General features: G+C 45.1%; 1 protein-coding gene across 9 annotated transcripts in view; it reads right to left on the bottom strand.

The window, feature by feature from the left end:
• The window catches only part of LOC137415094 (CLIP-associating protein 1), a 208179-nt gene that overhangs the window by 80820 nt on the left and 107048 nt on the right, over nucleotides 1–20311 (bottom strand). For 5 of the 9 annotated variants that reach the window (XM_068100652.2, XM_068100653.2, XM_078766027.1 and 2 more), the window contains 4 exons: nucleotides 19295–19462; nucleotides 13188–13234; nucleotides 11905–12051; nucleotides 4073–4174 (listed from right to left, as the gene is read on the bottom strand). In XM_068100652.2, the coding sequence (XP_067956753.2) occupies nucleotides 4073–4174; nucleotides 11905–12051; nucleotides 13188–13234; nucleotides 19295–19462 (464 nt within the window). The remainder of the gene's footprint in view (nucleotides 1–4072; nucleotides 4175–11904; nucleotides 12052–13187; nucleotides 13235–19294; nucleotides 19463–20311) is intronic. The other 4 variants (XM_078766028.1, XM_068100655.2, XM_078766031.1 and 1 more) reach the window with 1 other exon arrangement.

Here is a 20311-nt window from a genome sequence, read left to right as displayed (position 1 = left end):
ACAATTCTCTGGTTTTCTTTCTTTTCGCCATGCTCATTGCGGTACACACTGCAACACAAAACAGCAGGATGACTCCTTTTCTCCATTCAAACTGGTTGAATGAGTGATTTTTATATTTCAGGCACCTGCAACTCACCACAGGCGAGTTCAATTCCAAATTAAAGGAGAATCACCTGCTTGAAATCTAATGATTTCTAACAACTTTTAAAAGGTGTCAATAATATTGTTCTGGCCATTTTAGGATTTCTGTGTGGAATAAGCTAAGATTTTGTAATTTTTCAGCTTTTTTGGTTTTGTTCCACTGCAAACCAAAGAAATACATATGTGGATACCAAAATATTTTTTAATTTCAACAATTTTCTGGAAGAAATGGTGCATTATTTAAAAAAAAATGCAAGGGTGCCAATATTTTTGGCCACGACTGCACGTTGGAAAACTCACAAATTACAGGCTGTCAGCCAACCTCAACTTTTTTGTTCCGAAGCTCTCCCATATGTGGAAATGCTTTCTGGAGACTAGTCAATTGGACTCTCGTCTTTAGGGCTTCAAGCAAGCACATCACAATCTCGTAACCAACCATGTCTACCCAAAATATTTTTTGTCCCCATTAATCCTAATTCACACACCCTCTTACTTTTCAGGTTACTCATCGAAATATCCCATCCCCGCTCTCCTCTTGTTATTGGCTCATTCCCTTGTGTGGTGTGTACTGTATCTATCTTTGGCCCCATTAACAGTTTGTTACTTTTTATCCTTTGTCATAAATCAACTTGCCATTCAAGCAGCCTAAATTTTGCATTTTTCTCCCCCATAAATCCCCATGTATATGGCATACAACTTTAAAAGGCACACCTGTGCACACAAGGTGTGCCTGTGTACAAGGCACATGGTTGATTGGTCAAATCTGTTTCTGGTGTCTGATCCCCTTCCATCCCCTCCCTTACCTCAAACGGCTACACAGCTGACACCGCACGTGACAAAGCTGAATGCCTCAACTCTGTGTTTGCCTCAAAATCTTGTGTCCCAAACCCATCTCTCTCTCTGTACCCACCTTACCCAGTCGAACCCAGCTGCTCCTGGACTCTGTATCCTTCTCTCCTGACAAGGTGGAGAAGTTTCTGTCAATCCTCGACTCTGATTCTGCAACTGGACCAGACGTCATCAGCCCACGGGTCCTAAAATCCTGCTCTGCCGCTCCATCTCACCCTCTCTCTGTTCTCTTCGCCCTCTCTTTTCCTCAAGGTCATCTGCCATCTGCTTGGAAATCAGCCAACGTTACCACTGTACACAAAAAGGTGCAAAAACAGATCCTTGCAACTACAGACCAATCAGCCACCTCCCAATCATCAGCAAGGTCATGGAATCAATCATCGCTTCTGACATAAAATCCTTCTTCTTCTCCAATGGATTGATCTATCATCAATTTGGGCTGACTGAACAGGAAATTTGTTTGAACAGGAAATCAGAGCAGTCTCCCTTGACATATCACGTGACTTTTATACGGTATGGCACCCAGCTCTGCTCACCAAACCCTCCTCCTATGGTATCCATGGAAATCTCCATGCATGGCTTGCGGACTTCCTCTCTGGTCACAATCAACGTGTCGCCCTGAATGGATTTCTCTTATCTCCCCTTCCTGTTCAGGCTGGAGTCCCCCAAGGCAGTGTTCTGGGCCCTGTGCTTTTTTTTGGTTTTCATCAATGATCTCTCTGACTCCCTGGAAAATCCTCTCTATCTATTTGCTGATGACTCCACGCTCTGCCGCTCCATACCCCATCCCTCAGATAGGCAGTCTGCAGCCTCCTCACTCTCTGCAGGCCTGGACAAAACCACAGACTGGTCAAACAAGTGGAACATGTCTTTCAATCCTGACAAATCTCACACTCTCACTATGTCTCTCCGAAAAGACCGACTGGACAACCCTCCCATCTACTTTTTGAAAAATCCTCTTGAAGAAGTTCTGCCACTCGGGCTTTTGGGTATCACTATCTGCCATGATCTTTCCTGGGAAAACCACGTTTCCAAGCTGGCCTCCAAAGACAGTCGCCGACTGGGCATCCTCCGTCGAGCGAAGTCCTTCCTTGGTACACCTGAGCTCCTCACCACATACAATGCTTTCATCCACAGCTCAAAGGAATACTGTTCTCCCCTCTGGGCTGGTGCTCCTGCCTCACACCGAGCTCGTCTTCACGCTGTTGAAACCAAAGCTTTCAGAATCATTGAAATCTCCCACGATGAAGCTAACTCCGAGGGCCTTTCACCCCCTCACCGTAGGCAGGTTGGTGGTCTTTCTGTCTTCTACCGACTCCTCTCCGGCCTTGCTCCCCCAACCCTGTCTGTGCTCTGTCCCCCAAATATTCCAACAGGTTGCACAAGAACTGCCAGCAACCCTCTTATGGTGAAACTGTCAAAATCAAGACTCTCTGCTCACTTTCACTCTTTCATTCCTCTTTTCTCCCGCCTCTGGAACAAACTCCCTCACTTTCTTCAATTCCACTCCTCCCCCCTTCCCATGCCTCCTCCCCCCAAACCCTCTCCCTCCCACAGATCTCCCGATGTCTCTATTCTCTACTGTTGTACTTTCCTCAAGGCCAGCCATGTTTGAGGTACATTCCTTATCTTCTTGTGATTCTTGTGAAAAAAGTGCACCTTGTACATGGGGATTTACAGTGTGTGTGTATGAATGTATGTATTGATTCACCGCATGAGTGATCGTGTTTTCTTCCCCCCTCTCCCACGCAATTTGTTTGTCCATAAACCCAGTATTAACAAGAACCTGTTTTGTGGCTAGACGGGTGAAGTGGATTAGCACATTTAAGGGCCCATCTAAAAGCAAGCCGCAGACAAGCTCCACTTGGCTTATTCCTGTCAACAAATTCGCCATGGCCACGTGGTTCTTAAACCACCAACCTGCATGCAAATTACGAGCAAATGTAGTGACCAAACCACCGACCTCTCGTACCCCATGCACTCGATGGTTCGTTGGTATGGTACGAATCCTCCGACCGTTACAATATCAACAAGCGTTACGCCTAGGTCCCCCGTCGGGGAAGTGATGTGAGTTGACAAAGTGGAAGACGCAGAAAACATGCTATGATATGATATTTCGCTCACAAGGTTCAGACATACATGGAGGCGGCCATCTTGGATTTTGACGTGGCGACCCAATTTTCAATAGCTTTCTTCCTTATGCCTAGATACACCCACACACCAGATTCGAAGTTGGTACTTCACATATTTTTCAAGATATTCCGCTCACAAGGTTCAGACATACATGGCGGTGGCCATCTTGGATTTTGACGTGGCGACCCAATTTTCAATAGCGTTCTTCCTTATGCGTAGATACACCCACACACCAGATTAGAAGTTAGTAGTTTGTTTATTTTTCAAGATATTTCGCTCAAAAGGTTCAGACATATATATATGGTGGCGGCCATCTTGGACTTTGACGTGGCAACCCAATTTTCAATAGCGTTCTTCCTTGTGCCTAGATACACCCACACACCAGATTAGAAGTTGGTACTTCGCTTATTTTTCAAGATATTCCGCTCACAATGTTCAGACATACATGGCATCAGACATACATGGCGGCGGCCATCTTGGATTTTGACGTGGGTTGCACCCACACCAAATTCGAATGCGGTCCTTCACTTACGCACGCACGAACGCACGTACGCACACCCGCACACACGGACGGACACACGGATGGTGGGGAAAACCATCGTCCCACTTTCGCTCCGCGGTGCGACGGGGGACAATAACGATCAGGTCTAATAATGCTCTGTTTTTTTTAATCCGACTTAATCTCCTTTAAAGAAAATACACAGCAGTTGCTGCAGGTTGTGGGATTCTGTGTTGACATGGGAGTAGCATAGTTTTGATTTCAAAGCTGATGAGATAATCCCATGATAGCATTGAGTACAAAATGCAGCACAGATGAATGTATGAAGTTAGAATGAGCAGCAAAACAGACTTCTCTGAATCAAGGTTGATTGTAAGTTAAAATGTCATCACCCATAACTTTCATATTTACATGATTCTTTCCTGAAGAACATGCAGAAACAAAACGTACGTTGGGACTGGGAGATTTTGGCTTTTTCCCGCGACCTGCCTCGACCATCAGTCGTTGTTGAGATGCGAATCCGAGATGCAGAAAGCCTTGGAGTCAAATGTCCTGCTAAGCAAAAAGAGCAATATTGACTAATTTTTGATACAACACCTACCTTTACACTTTTACAGGTTTGTAGAATATTTTTTTTCTTTTATCACCAGCACAAATGCTAATTACAACGATCCATTTCAGGTACAATAACAAGTCAAGCAGAGTTCGGACTTAAACTTTCATAATCAACCCCAGGTCTGCAGATTTCAATATTCAGTCAGGTTTTATTTCTGTTGTATCCAGAATTCAACAAACAGTTTAACCTCCATTAATGCAAGAAATTGTTCTACAGTTACAGTCACTCAGTATTAAATCCAAGTGATTATTGCACAATAACATAATACACAATAATTTATAACAAGCATTCTGAGTATTGCGCTGCAATACATGTCCCCTACCGGCAGTCTGTCGTCCGGAAAACTGTTGGGGAAATTACCAAAGTTCAAAATGCCATAACTTTGTCAAAAATGATCGAAACGTCATGAAGTTCGAACTTGATCTGTAACTTATCATGAGGAAACCATGTACCAAGTTTGAAATTATTAGCATTAAGAGTTTAGAAAAAAAAGCCCGGAAAACTGTTCTTTGCGTGACGGACGGACAGACTGACAGACTGACAGACGGAGTGCAAACGTAAAGTCCCCTCCGGTGTACACCGGTAGGGGACTAATAAAGGATGACAAGCTGGTTGTTGAATGAACAAAGAACTTGCAGTACTTGAGCACTATATCATATCACCTTGCGCTATGGCCTATGCCTATGGGATACCTCATCCAATGTTGGGAAACAGATTCTTCTTCCTTTATGTCCAACATCAGACCTGGCTTATTAATGCCTACATTTCATTTTCTGTAATATTTACAAAACCAACAATAGTTCTCAAGGGTTCACCTCCATCATTTTGCCCTTTTAAAAATTATTTTGATGTGGCCTACTTTTTACAGAGTGTTGATCCTGACGAAGAAATTTTGACAAGTCATACTCGGTGGTTTGCCATTACCTTGCAGGCGTTGTTTGTCCATGCTCCATCCTTTCAAATGCTGAGCGTCAAGGAAGGAAGCAGCATGTACGATTTTTTTTAAAAGCCTTTGAAATTTTTCCGCCAGGGTTTAACCACTGAACTATGAGAGAGCAGATGCTCTAATCACCGCCACTGAATGCGGGGTTTCCAATCCATTTTAAACGTTCACAGAATTCATGCTATATATTTTCTTACTTGTTTGGTGATGGAAATACTGCTCAACCTCATGATTCAAATGTGCAAGGGAATTCGACAATTCCTGAGCATTAGAGGAAACCACGCATCTTCATTATACAGACTTGGCATTTAATATGGAATATATATTTTTTCTTGACTTGGGTTTACTTTCTTAACTCAGTATATAAATCTGGTGAGTTTCATTTACACTTTGGTGATTTATTTGTTAAAAGAACCATGTCACTGATTGTCTGTCGCAGCAAGAAGTCAACAACAGGATTATATCACAGGTGGCGTGGCAAAATGTACTGACAGGTGCATTTGATGATTGGCTTCACAGTCGGGTATACAAGGGTTGTTGTTTTCCACTAATACAGAACGCAACTGCTGCACGTCTCCAAAAGTTATTGCCGCTTCCTCTGGAGATGGTCCGTCAACTCGACAATGCTGTTTGTCATGGAGTGGTGGCTTTACGAAATTACGGCATGAAACAGCATGCTATTGCTCGGCAGTATGGCATCACTCAAGGTCAGGTGTCAAAGATCCTGAAACAAAATGCTCAGAGGGGTGTCCCTACTCCAATACCGAGGCCAGGACGTCCCCACAGAACCACAAGGAGGGATGATCGCCAGCTGCACCGGTTAGTCCGCAATGGCCGTACCAAATCAGCTAATCGGCTTAACGCTGAGTGGCAGCAACTGACAAATGTGCCTGTATCCAGAAGGCTAGTCAACCAATGACTGGTTCAAGCAGGCTATCGTGCCAGGCGTCCCCTGAGAAAGCCACGCTTGACCAGACAACACCGCCAGCGCCGATTGCAGTGGGCCAGAGAGCACCGTCAATGGCAGCCAGGACACTGGAATCACGTGATCTTCAGTGACGAGTCTAGATTTCTGGTCTATCGTCAAGATGGCCGCGTCCGAGTGCGCAGACAAGTGCATGAAGCCTACAACAACAACAACAACAACATGCATTTTAAAGGCCATTTTCCCTGCTAGAGCGGGGGTTAGCCTTGCGGTCCCCATGACAATCTTCTCCATTTTGCCCTATTTTCTGCATCTCTCCTTGTTAACCCCCTTGCCCGCATTTCTTCTTCCACCATCTTTAGCCAAGTCTTTCTCAGTCTTCCCCGTCTTCTACTTCCTTCTACATTCATTTCCATCACTCTTCTCAACCAGTCACTTTCATCCTTCCTCAACACATGGCCAAACCATCTCAACCTGTTCCTCTTCACAGCATCAATCACAGGCTCTATTCCCATCATCTTTCGCAATTCATCATTTGTCTTCCTCTCTCTCTCAACGATACTCCGCACATCCGTCGAACCATTCGCATTTCCACCCTTTCCAACCTTCGTTGCTGCTCTACGTTCATTACCCATGTCTCGCTCCCATAAATCATAACACTTCTCACACATGCAGCATACACCTTTCCCTTCAGCTTCAACGACACTCCCCTCATCATCAGCACGCCACTCAATTCCCGAAACTTCTTCCATGCACATCTCACTCGAGCAACCGTTGCCGAGTCTGATCCACCTTCTCCATTCAGCATGTCTCCGAGGTAGCAAAATGTTTTCACACCTTCCAGCTTCACGCCGTCTCCAAGATCCAACTCAACATTTCCTCCATCTGCAGCTCCCTCTGTGCACACCTTACATTTGAATGTAGCTGCCACACTGGTTAATGACCCTCTTAGACCACTACATTTTTGATTAACCCACTCAGCGCACATTGTACACTGAATGGAGTTCACTCCGACACCCTTCCTACACACAGCACAGGGCCACTTCCCAGTTCTTTCCACCTCACCACATGCTTTACCACTTGCCATCACCTTCGTCTTTCCGATATTCACCTTCAGACCTTTTGTCTCCATACATTCCTTCCACGTGTTCATCTTTTCCTTCAGTCCATCCATACTTTCCGCAATCAACACCAGATCATCTGCAAACAACAACTCCCACGGTAAACCCTCCTTTACGTTCTGAGCCAGCACCTCCATCACAGCTACAAATAGTAGTGGACTTAGTACCGACCCCTGATGCACTCCCACCTTCACCTCAAACTCACCACTGTTCCCGTCCTTCGTCCTTACAGCTGTGCGCGCTCTTTTGTACATTGCCATCACGACTCTGATCAACCATTCCTCCACTCCTAACTTCCTCAATGCCCATGTCAATACTTTGCGTGGAACCCGATCGAATGCTTTCTCCAGATCAACAAACCCAAGAAACAACTTCTTCCTCTTCTCCATGTACTTTTCCTGCAACTGCCTCACAATGAAAAGCGCGTCTGTCGTTCCTCTTCCTGGCATGAATCCAAACTGCATTTCGTCGATCTTCACTTTCTTCCTTATCCTCCTCTCCAACACCCTTTCCAATACCTTCATTCCATGCTCCAATAACTTTATCGCTCGGTACGAGCCACACTCCAGAGGGTCACCTTTCCCCTTGTATAGAGGGCGAGGGTACTCAGTTCCCAATCCACTGGAATGCGGCCTTCTTTCACCACCAGATTACAGATCTCTGTCATTCTCTTCACACCCCAACTTCCTGCTGCCTTCAACATATCTCCCACAACTCCCGTCGGCCCTCCCGCTTTTCTACCCTTCATTGCTTTTATCGCTTCCTCAACTTCCTTCTCAGTTATCTTCTCTGCCGGTCCTAAAACTGGGTTACTCTCTATGTTGCCATCCCATTCATTCTCTGTATTCAACAGCATTTCCATATATCTCTTCCATCTTCCTTTAATTCCATCTGGGTCGACAACGATTTGTCCCACTTCATCCTTCAAGCAACTCACCCCCATCACATCACATCTCTCTTTCGTTATCTGCTTTGCAATCCTGAATACTGCTTTCTGACCCTCTTCCGCATCCAAGCGTTCTCCGAACATTTTCCTACATGCCTCCTGCTCCTTTGCTACCTCTTTCTTTGCAGCCTTCCAACTTTCATGCTCTGCTGTTTCTGCTCCTGTATCCTTCGCCTTCTGCCACTCCTTGAACTTCTTCCTCTTCTCGTCAATCCTCTTTCCAACTTCATCATCCCACCACCATGTTTCCGATTGCCTCGGTGGTCCTGTTGTCCATCCACATACCTCACCAACGGCTCCCAACAGACTAGCTTTCATTGACATCCAACCACTTTCAAGCTCAACCACATCATCCTCGACCCTACTCAGCCTCTATTTTAATGCCTCCCTTACTGTCACCTCTTTCAACCTCCACACCTTCATTCTCGGTTGGTACTTCACCCGCCGAGCTCTCCTCGCACCTTTCACCCTTATGTCGCAGACAACCAAGTGGTGCTGTGAAACAGCCTCCTCCCCCGGGATCACCTTTGTGTCCCGGAGGTGCCCCCTATCTCGCCTACGCACCATCAGGTAGTCAACGGTTGTCGTCGACCCACCTGACGTGTATGTAACAAGCTTATTATCCTCTTTCTGGAACTGAGTATTACAAATCAACAAATCAGCTCCATCAGCAAACTCCAAAATCCTTTCACCTTCTCCATTTCTCACACCATATCCGTAACCCCCATGAACTCCGTCAAAACCATCCATACTGCTTCCCACATGTCCATTTAGGTCTCCTCCTACCACAACAACTTCCTCATCTTTCACATTTTCCATCAGCTTCTCTATCGCACACCAGAACTTGTCCTTTTCCTCATCGCTTCGACCAACCTGCGGAGCATATCCCGAGATGACGTTCACCAAGAGCTTTCCAATCATCATTTTCACCATCATCAACCTATCACTCACTCTAGTCACACTCACCACACTGTCTACAAACTCCTCAGAAAACAGGACACCAACACCATTCACGCCCTCTGGGCACCCTTGCCACACAAACTTGTATTTCTGTCCCTGCCTACCCTTCACCATTCTCACACCACTTCCCTTCCATCTCGTCTCTTGCACACAACATATGTCCACTCTTCTTCTGACCAATACTTCCACCACTTCTCCTGATCTCCCTGTCATTGTCCCTACATTCCATGTCCCAAACCTCAGAAACCGATCTCCACTTCGGGCTGTACCCTGCCGACATGTAGGTGTAATTGTCATGGTTCTCTTTTTGAGGCAATATTTTTATGGCCGGATGCCCTTCCTGACGCCAACCCTCTTAGTCGCCTCTTACGACACGCAGGGATACGGCGTACCTATTCTTATCCAAGGTACACACTGGATGAAGCCTACACAAAGATTGTATAATGCCAAGAGTCCAAGCTGGAGGTGGTGGGGTGACCGTTTGGGCTGCTTTTCATGCAGGGGGCAAAACTGACCTGGTTGTTCTGAATGGAAACCTGAACCAGTTCAAGTACAGGGCCATTCTGGAAGAAACATTGCTTCCATTTGCTGATGCAGCCTTTCGAGGAAACTTTGTCTTCCAAGATGACAATGCACGGCCTCATCGTGCTCGCATGATCCAACATTTTCTTGTTGACCGTGGTGTAGAGCATATGGAGTGGCCTGCCATGTCCCCGGATATGAATCCGATAGAGAACTTGTGGGCAGAATTAACGCGTCAAATCGACCACTTGGACCAGCAGCCGACCTCTGTGCGTGAATTGCAGCAGGCTATTGTCACTGCATGGCAAGCGATTCCTGAAATTCAAATTCAAATTTTATTTCAAATTAAATTCAAAATTTGAAAAAATTCAAATTTTTCACCTTTTGTTGCCTTATAGTCTGGAATGAAATTATATTAAATCAGACATTTTCAAATTTTATTTCCACACTGTAACCCACAAAGCAAATTCTATAAATTTCTGAAAATTAATTTAAAATGCAAATCCAGAATATCTTGCTTGGATAAGTGTGAATTGATGGCCAGCAATCTTCAAGTCATGCCACAGATTTTCGATTGGATTGGACTTAGGTTGGGGCTCTGATTGGGCCACTCAAGGACATTTATCTTTTTGTTCCTTAGCCACTGCACTATAGCTTTGGCTGTGTGCTTTGGGTCGTTGTCATGCTGAAACGTGAACTTTTTCCTCTTGCAGGTTTTCCTCTTGGATTTTTTTTCTGTAGCTTGCTCCATCCATTTCCCCTTCTATCCTGCAAGTAAGTGCCCCAGTCCCTGCTGATGAGAAACATTCCCAAAACATGATGCTGCCACCACCATGCTTCACAGTAGGGATGGGGTTGTTTGGGTGATGTGCTGCGTTGGGTTTGCGCCAAACGTAATGTTTTGCATGTAGGCCAAAAGGTTCCATCTTGGTTTCGAAAGACCACAAAACTTATTGCCACATGGCTTCAGAATCTCTGGAGAGTTATTTGCATACATCAAGAGAGACTCAAGGTGGGCTTTTTGAGTAACGGCTTCCCTCTTGCCACCCTACCATGCAGGTCAGACTTGTGGAGTGCTTGGGATATTGTTGTCCCATGCACAGTGACTAGTATTTTCCATAAAGGCTTGCAGCTCTTTCAAAGTTGCCATTAGCCTCTTGGTGGCCTTTTTGATCAGTCTCCTTGCTTGTTCATCCAGTTTGAAGGGATGGCCTGATCGAAGCAGGGTCTTGGTGATACAACATGCCTTCCACTTATTAATGATTGTCTTGACTGTGCTTCAAGGGATACTTAAGGCCTTTGAAATATTTTATCCCCATCCCTTGATCTGTGCCTTTCCACAACTTTATCCCAAAGGTCTTTTGAAAGCTCCTTGGTGCTCATGGTCGAGTCTTTGCTGTGTTCCTTATCCACTCCAGTGTAGATTTGCCTGTGTGCTTTCGGTCGTTGTCATGCTGATTAATTAAAAATATAAATCCAGAATGTCTTTCTTGATTGGATAAGTGGCCACCCCCCTGAGTTACTATTTGGTGGACGCACCTTTGACAGCAATTACAGCTGTGAGTGTGTGGGCATAGGACTCTACCAACTTTGCACACCTTGATTGGGCACCCTCTTTCCATCCACTGGCAGAAGTTTTTAAATTTCTGAAATCAAATGCACTACCCAGCAAAGGAAACCTGCAGGAACAGCAGGATGTATTCTGAAATAATCAGCATCACTACACTTTAACACAGGTCGAGACCAATTAACTTGGTGTGTGATTTTGAAGGTGATTGGTTACACCTAAGCCAATTTAGAATTGCTATGATAAGGGGGGTAGACACTTATCCAACCAAGAAAGATATTTTGGTTTTGTGTTTTTATTAATTTTATGAAATTTGTAGAATTTGTTTTTCATTTGGAAGTTGTGGATTACGATGTGTTAATAAAAGTGGGAAAATTCTGATTTAATACAATTCAATTCCAGGCTACAAGGCAACAAAAGGTGAAAATTTTGAAAGGGGGTGTAGACTTTCTATAGGCAGTGTATATACAGCAATGTGTTGCATTTACAAGCAAAATGTGCCAGTAAAACGTTTGTCCTCATTGGTAATTTGCTAATATGGCTAAAATACTTTAAAAGCACTGGTCTTTCAACAAACACATGACTAAGATGTGCTTAGAGAATGAAAAGTCTCATATTTGCACTTGATTAATCCTCTTATCAGAAGTAAGCAAAGTTGGTTTGGCTCCAACAAAAAACGTACTTGACGCAGTGGTAGAAACACGGTAAGAAGACGCACCAGAAGATTGGCACTGGCTCGAGCTGACGGCAGCATTCACGTCCAGATCGCTACGTGACCGCTGTAGGTTGTCTGTTGTGCTGCATGTACGTCTCCTTTCCTTCACTGGGACTAGGAGCCCAAACACACAGCACACAAAAGAAAAAAAGTCAGCGAAGATCAAAACAGAACGGACCAAATCTGAACATACAACAACCTGACGCTTCTAACATCCACAAATGACTCAACAGTTCTGTCAGTGGATATAGGAGCTCAGTAGTGTTGACATCGTTGGTGTTCATGGGGGGGGAGGAGGGGGAGGGGGGTTGGGAAGGACAAAATTATTCAAATAGGTTCATCAATTTGGAAAGAAAGAAAAATAAGTGAAAATCCACCGACTGGCAGAAGTTTTTGAATTTCTGAAATCAAACATCAAAAAAAATAACCAAACGACCTGTCGATTGACGTGGTACACCACCGTGGATTGACGTGGATTTGGGTGGACTGTTTGAATTTATCCATGCCAAAAATAAAAATACGGGCAATACCTCTGGGCGCTCACCTGGTAGAATAAAGTATACTACACCGACGAAACGTATTTTAAACAGTATCACTGTATTTTAAACCAACTTCAGTAGTTGCAAGGAGACAGGGCAGCATGTAGAATCATACCAATGCAATCACAGGTTTGTAAACAAAGAAAAAAAAACTATTTTGGAGGGCAACCCTACACCCACCCCCCCCCCCATCCCGTAGACACCCTTCAGCCCCGATTTTTCTAATGCCGTGAACAAACTTTGGTACACCACCGGTGAAGAAGGCTGTGGTCAATTTACACCGAAATAGCGTGTGTAATTTCAGAGAAGAAACCAAATACAGTACCTATTTTTGGGGGGGGGGGAGGGGGAGAGGGGGACAAACCTGGCCCTACTTTGACTTCCAGCAGCAGGCATGGGAGGAGGGAATCTGCTTCCTTAGACCTCGATTTTTTTTAATGCCATGAACAAATTTGAGTTGCAGCATATCAAATATCATTTTAGCCAAGTTTGGTCACAATCCCGTCAGCAGTTTCAGAGAATAAAAATTTGCGAATGTTTACGGACTGACGGATGATGCGCGATCCCATAAGCTCCCCGGAAACTATGCTCCAGGTAAGATAAAAAATAATAATCAAAAGTATAGTGTGTGCAAATCTTTCACACTTCCCCAAAAAGATACATTGCAACTTTGCATTAATATGCAACACTGCTATTCCTGATGGTACTTACCCCTTGCTGGTTGGTTTCTCAAATCATTATTTATGATGCTGAGTTTCCTGGGGTGAAAAGCCAGAACATCAGTTAGAAATTTATTTCATGCCGCACCATTCCTCGTTTACACCATTTCTCGTTTTGAGCGACAATACAATGCAATAGAAGCAGGAAACACTATGCTATTTGCAAAGCAATTAAAAATTTGGCATCTACAGGAAAAGATTCAGCAATCTCCCCAACTCTTGATATTACTGTCCAAAACATAGTACGCTTTAGGGATAGAATGTACTGCATATAATTGCAGGTTCGGGGAACGTCCATTTCAGATCAACAAACCTTAACAGAATGGTGACATTTAGATACATTTTGATGCATTTATTAATGCATATGAATTAAGGTCGAAATGGGTGGGCTCTGTGGAAAACTTGCACTCAGCTTGCAGAACATTTCAGAAACAGGTAACTATCACTCGCAGCAGTAATAAACGGTAATATGGAGGCATGGGAGGAGGGAAGCAAGACGTGTGTACTGAAAAGGACACATCACAATAATACCTCAATGTATCATCAAGACTACCAGGGTTACATTGAGCCTAAGATGCCTCCTCATATACATGGTGTAACAATCGAGGTGACAGTGAGGCCATACGGATGTGGCAGCACTGAAACAAATAGCTCTCAGGTGACTAAGCCTTAAAGTGAATGAATGAAAAACTAGAAAATTGAATTTGTCTCAAATGCGTCGGTGGTAATGCTTCTGCCCGCGTTAGACATCAACCCAGTGTTACTTTTCATCTCAATTAAAGGCCACGTGAGAGTGTGTGAGAGAGAAAAGAGATAAGTAGAAGAGAGAAAACATCACACGCTTCTAAATTGAGATGTGATCTGCAAAACGATTTTTAAAATGTTTTTTGACGAATCATTTTTTTTTTTTTTTTTTTTTTGTATACTGAATCGAGGCTCGTGAAAGAGCTAACATTTATTTCACAAACAAATCCACCAGACAAACAAAATACACAAAAAGAGGGAGCGGAAGACAAGATGGGGAGAAAAGGGGAAGCACACAAACACAACATCCGAGAGCAGGGAGATGTGTGGAAGGGAGAAGGCCCGGTGGGAGGAGGCATGGGAAGAGGGGGGGGGGGGGGGGGAGGGAGAAGTATAAAGCACAAGGACACCAAGGACTTCCAGGACAGAAGTTGGTATTTCAAAAAGGGGAATTGGGGTGAAATTAGCGGGGGTAGAAAAGATCAAGGTTTTGGATGGGGGAAGATAAGAGATGGTGGTGAACAGCTGTTTTAAAGACTTGGAGGGTGGAGTGGGATTGAAGAGAGTGAGGGAGTTTGTTCCAGAGGTGGGAGAAAAGAGGAATGAAGGAGTGAAGGTGAGCAGAAAGTCTTGATTTTGGCAGTTTAACCAAAAGAGGGTTGCAGGCAGATCTTGTGCGACCTGTAGGAATATTTGCGGGACAGAGCCCAGAGAGAGCTGGGGGGGGGGGGGGCAAGGCCAGAGAGGAGGCGGTAGAAGACGGAAAGACCACCAACCTGCCTGCGGTGAGTGAGTGAGAGGCCCTTGGAGTTAGCTTCATCGCGGGAGATTCCAATGATTCTGAATGCTTTGGTTTCAACAGCGCGAAGGCGAGCTAGGTGTGAGGCAGGAGCACCAGCCCAGAGGGGAGAGCAGTATTCCATTGAGCTGCGGATGAATGCCTTGTATGTGGTGAGGAGCTCAGGTGTGCCAAGGAAGGACTTCGCACGACGGAGGATGCCCAGTCGGCGACTGGCTTTGGAGGCCAGATTTGAAATGTGGGTTTTCCAGGAAAGATCATGGCAAATAGTGAGACCCAAAAGCTTGAGTGACAGAACTTCTTGGAGAGGATTATTCAGAAAGTGGATGGGAGGGTTGTCCAGTCGGTCTTTTCGGAGAGACATCGTAAGAGTGTGAGATTTGTCAGGATTGAAAGACATGTTCCACTTGTTTTGCCCAGTCTGTGATTTTGTCAAGGTCTGCTAGGAGAGTGAGGAGGCTGGCAGACTGCCGATCTGAGGGATGAAGAATGGAGCGACAGAGAGTAGAGTCGTACAGCAAAGAGATAGAGAGGATTTTCAAGAGAGTCAGAGAGATCATTGATGAAGACCAGAAAAAGCACAGGGCCCAGAACACTGCCTTGGGGAACTCCAGCCTGAACAGGAAGAGGAGATGAGAGTAGAACCCATTCAGGGCCACACGTTGACTACGACTAGAGAGGAAGTCCGCCAGACATGCGTGGAGATTTCCATGGATACCAAAGAGGAGAGTATGGTGAGCAGAGCGGGGTGCCAGACTGTATCGAAGGCACGTGATATGTCAAGGGAGGACTGCTCTAATTTCCTGTTTGGCATTGAGGACCTCCATCCATTGTTGAGAAAGGCAGAAGCAGCATGTCCAGAGTGGAGTGTCCAGGTCTCAAACCAAATTGATGATCAGAGATCAAGCCATTGGAGAAGAGGAAAGATTTCATATCTGAAGCAATGATGGATTCCATGACCTTGCTGATAATTGGGAGAAGGCTGATTGGTCTGTAGTTGCTGGGATCTGTTTTTGCACCTTTTTTTGTGCAAAGCGGTGATGGTGGCAGATTTCCAAGCAGATGGAAGATGACCTTGAGCAAAAGAGAGGGTGAAGAGAACAGAGAGAGGGAGTGAAAGAGCGGAAGAACATGATTTTAGGACACGTGGGCTGATGCCGTCAGGTCCAGTTGCAGAATCAGAGTCGAGGGTTGACAGACACTTTTCCACCTTATCAGGAGGAAAGGACACAGAGTCCAGGAGCAGCTGGGTACGACTGGGTACGACTGGGTACGGTGGGTACAGAGAGGGATGGGTTTGGGACACAATATTTAGAGGCAAACACAGAGTTGAGGCATTCGGCTTTTTCACGTGCGGAATCAGCCGTGTGGCCATTTAAGGTGAGGGAGGGGATGGAGGGGGAACAAACACCAGAAACAGATTTTACCAGACGCCACCAGGATTTGGAAGAGGGAGACAGATAAGAGAGTTCGGTCCTGAGGACGGAGAGATATTGTTTCCTGGCTCTCCTGAGGGTGGACACACACTTGTTTCGGGCTTTGTGAAAGGAAATGAGATTTCCTTCCGTTGGATTTGCTTTCCAGGAGACGAAAGCAAGTTGTTTCTGGGCAATAGCCTCACCACAAGATTCCGTGTACCATGGACGGGAGGAAGGGTATGACAACTGAAGACGAGAAGGGATAAAACTGTGCATGAGAGAGAGCAATTTACTTTGGAAGAATTCCCAGGATGAGTTGATGTCAGAGGCAGTAGAGATGGGAGACCAGTCCAGATGATTGATGGCTGCTTGAAGACCGTGCCAGTTGGCCTGAGTGAAATGCCAGACTCGTCGACGCTGAGGAGTGTCTCTGAAAATGGTCAGAGAGATGTCCACTTTAACAAGCACATGATCAGAAGAGCCGATTGGAGCAGAAGAAGAGCAGCAGACATTTTCAGGGAAGTTAGTCATAACCAAGTCCAGAAGAGAAGATTCTCCGTTGACTGAGATCCGGGTTGGGAAATTGACAGATTGTGTCAGTCCCAGTGAGTCACAGAAGTCCTTTGCTGAAGAGCCATGGCTGGTGAGAGAGGTACCCACCCCCAGCCAACTGGCATGGTGACAGTTGAAATCACCACATATGCGGAAGAGAGAGTTGGGATGGGTAGATAGAAGTTGGTCCATATTATCAGACAGCGAGATGTAGATGGAGTCATCACTGTTTGGTGGACGGTACAACACGCATATGAACAAAAGGTGGGAGCGAAGGGGAAGCCGTAGCCAAAGGTATTCCTGGGGGTGAGGTGGAGAGAGGGCAGTGCAGGGCGAGTGAGGAAGAGAGTTTTTTATAAAGATAGCAACCCCACCTCCAGAACGAGGCTCAGGTCTATCATACCGGAGGAGGGAGTAACCTGGGAGAGATACCAAGGAATCAGAGACATCATGAAGGAGGAAGGTTTCTGTTAAGCAGATCACGTCTGGTTTGTCAGAAGCAACCTGTATGGAGAGATCAGTTAAGTTTGAGCGAAGGCCCCGGATGTTTGAGGTCCATACTGTTAAGGAAGAGGAAGCGGGAGCATCGGATACAGAACAGGGGGGGGAGCGGTAGGGCAGGATGTGGAAGAGGAGGAAGAGGTAGGGAGAGCTGTTGCAGGTGTGTCAGAGATTACAGAATAGCTTGGAGAAAGGGAAGAATGGGGCGGACAAAAGGTTTGATGGTGTTTGGGTGAGGCGCAGTGAGGTGTTATTTGAGGAGGGGGAAGAGTGAGGCAGAAGGTTGAGGAAGATGAAGGTGAAAGTTGGAAGGGGGAAGAAGCGGGGAGGACGCTTTGAGGAGGAGGGGTGAGAGGGGAGTCTAGGAGGGGAGGAGTGAGGGAGAGTCTCGGAGGGGAGGGGTGTGGGGGGAGTTTAGGAGGGAAGGGGCAGGGGGGGGGAGATTTGAAAGGGATGGGTGTTTGGGAAGATTTGGGGGGGAGGGGCAAGGGGGAAGATTTGACAGAGATGGGTGATGGGGAAGATTTGGAGGGGAGGGGTGAGATTGGATTTTGAAAAGTGTACGATTTATGGGAAACGAACATTTATTGCAAAATGAGTTTCTTGAGACATTCGAGTCAAAAATACGTTTGAGGACGCTGAAGGATGGGTGGAGTTCTGGAGAGTTTAGGGAATGAATGAAAGATGCACTGTAAGAGATGGAATTTTTTTTTTGAATGAATAGAATTGGTGAGCAAGTCGAAAGCATCCTTTTATAGAAGAAGTAGAAAAAAGTGTTATAGAATATGACATAATAATAAAGTTCTTCAGGGGACAGATGAAACATGTATTAACAACTTGATCACGTGATCTCGAACAACGTAGTCGAAGAACGAAAGAACAAATAACGAAGAACGAAAGAGCAAAAGAACGAAGAACGAAAGAACAAATAAGAACGTACAAGCGGATAAGAACAGGGAAGGAAAAAAATTTTTTTTTTTTTTTTTTAGATTTTAAAACAAGGGAGTATGGGTGAAAAGACCGTGAAAAACAGAGACCGACAGTAGTTGCAGCGCGATCGAAGAACCGCTGAGACAAAAAACAAAAGCCTCAAGCCAAGGTCTGAGGACACGGTAGCCTACTACTACTAGCACTACACTAGGCCTCAGAATACACAATACGAAAGAAACCGACGATTCTGTACACAGGTATGAAAAACCAACACCGAGAAACCTATTAAAGTCACCCCAATAGGTACATACACCGAAAGAAAGATAAAGATACGCCAAAAACACAAATGTGAAAGATCACAGGTCAGTTTTTGACGTCAGGTCAGTCTTCTGGAACTACCACTGGTAACATGTAACCAAGTGCTACCTGCCGCATGGTCGGGTTGTCGGCGACTAAACTGACACCCCTCACTGGCTTTGCTCGTGGGGAGGGTGACTGTGACACACTGCCAGGACTCAAAACATATGCCAAAGGGTGGATGAGCTCCAGAAGGGAGTCAACAACCATCCTTTTCGTAATTATAACCCCCCTTATATATTATTCGCTGCGAGTCCACATCACCCTGGGATTCTCGTTCCATCGCTCCTGGTTTCAATATGGAACTATTTAGACATGAGAAAGTATTTGCAATGCCCCATACCTAGAACCATGATGAGTCTTCCTGCCAATAGAGGATGAAGTTATTTTAGAATGAGGAACAGGTGGGAAGGACCCATGGCACTTGGAATAGACATTTGCATAGACAGTTGAGGCCAGTCAGAATTTTTGCCTCGTGTTTTTGTGTGATTGTAATTTACCAAATTATGTTATTATTATGGATTGCATAAATGTTATTTTTTTTCTTTATCATTAGATTGTTAAATCTTAGTGATTAGGACTTAGACCAAATCAGTTCAGAAGAGGAGGAAATACAACAGTTGGTGGAAGTTTGGCACATCCTGCAATAACAAAGATTGTGTGAGCATTTCTCTCATCATCAATAAAAGCGACATGAACAGGTGGCTAACCCCCGCTCTGGCTAACCCCCACTCTAGCAGGGAGAATGCCCTTAAAATGCATGTTGTTGTGTTGTTGTTGAACAGGTGGGAGACTCACGATAAACTTTCCAGTGAATTGGAGGCTGACAGATCAAATGGTGGGAGCGATGATAGGCCACCAGAATCCTTTTGCTGGGACTGCAACATTTTTTGATCCTTGCAATCCAATGCAGAAAAAAACGTTTGCGACTCCAAAGGAAAATGAAGAGCAAAGCTCCAATAGGCCCTGGTAGTGGCGCAAAATAGGTAAATGTCAATGACATGCAAAATAAATAGGAACACATGAGTGGTTAATTTACTCACAGATGCTAATTTATGGGAGGCCTGCAAATGCATTTATTTTCAAGACTAGTTTAAAACAAGTAAAATTTGTATTTTAGATTTAATGTTAACTATAAATATAAATATTAAAAGGAAATCTTAAGGCAAGTTTGACTTAGATCCACTCAGCCGTTCTTAAGTTAACACGGTAAAGAAAACCTATCAAGGGTGGACGAACGCACAGACAGACAACCCAAAAACACAATGGCTCTGGTGACTTTGTCGGCGTAGGCATAATAAAAACAAGGAAAATAATATTCTTCTTCCCTGTTACGGAATCGTCACTTCCGTTGTTGTGGTTTTCATCCACTGTAAACATTTTTGATTCCATGTACTATTATTGTTGTCATTTAAGGGAAATAGAGATTACTATTTTTGAAAGGTAAAAAAGTTAATGTTTTAAATGAAACCGGAACCGGACGACGACGACGAAGAGGAAGAGGAGGAGGAGAAGGCGGAGGCGAGTGAGTCGGACAAGAAGCCGAGCTGCTTCAAGGTCCTGAGCGAACGTTGACGAACGAGGGTCACGAGTGAACTTTGGGTTTCCCGGGAAAGGGATTCCTGCGACAGAGTTGTCATTGCTGTGACAGATAAACCTGCGTGACAGGTTTTGCGGTTGATTCCAGAGAGAATCATCAGAGTGCCGTTACGCCACGAGAACGGGCCGTCGGCCATTTTTACCTCGCGCAGGATTTGCGCATCGCTCAAGGTTTTTCACCTCGCTTTAACCATTGTCACCGCCTTCAGACGTTAA

The sequence above is a fragment of the Myxine glutinosa genome, chromosome 12, assembly GCF_964187855.1.
Source record: "Myxine glutinosa chromosome 12, kmMyxGlut1.1, whole genome shotgun sequence".
Lineage (NCBI taxonomy): Eukaryota > Metazoa > Chordata > Myxini > Myxiniformes > Myxinidae > Myxine > Myxine glutinosa.
Note: the sequence above shows the minus strand (reverse complement) of the source record. Positions and strands in the feature narration are given on the sequence as shown.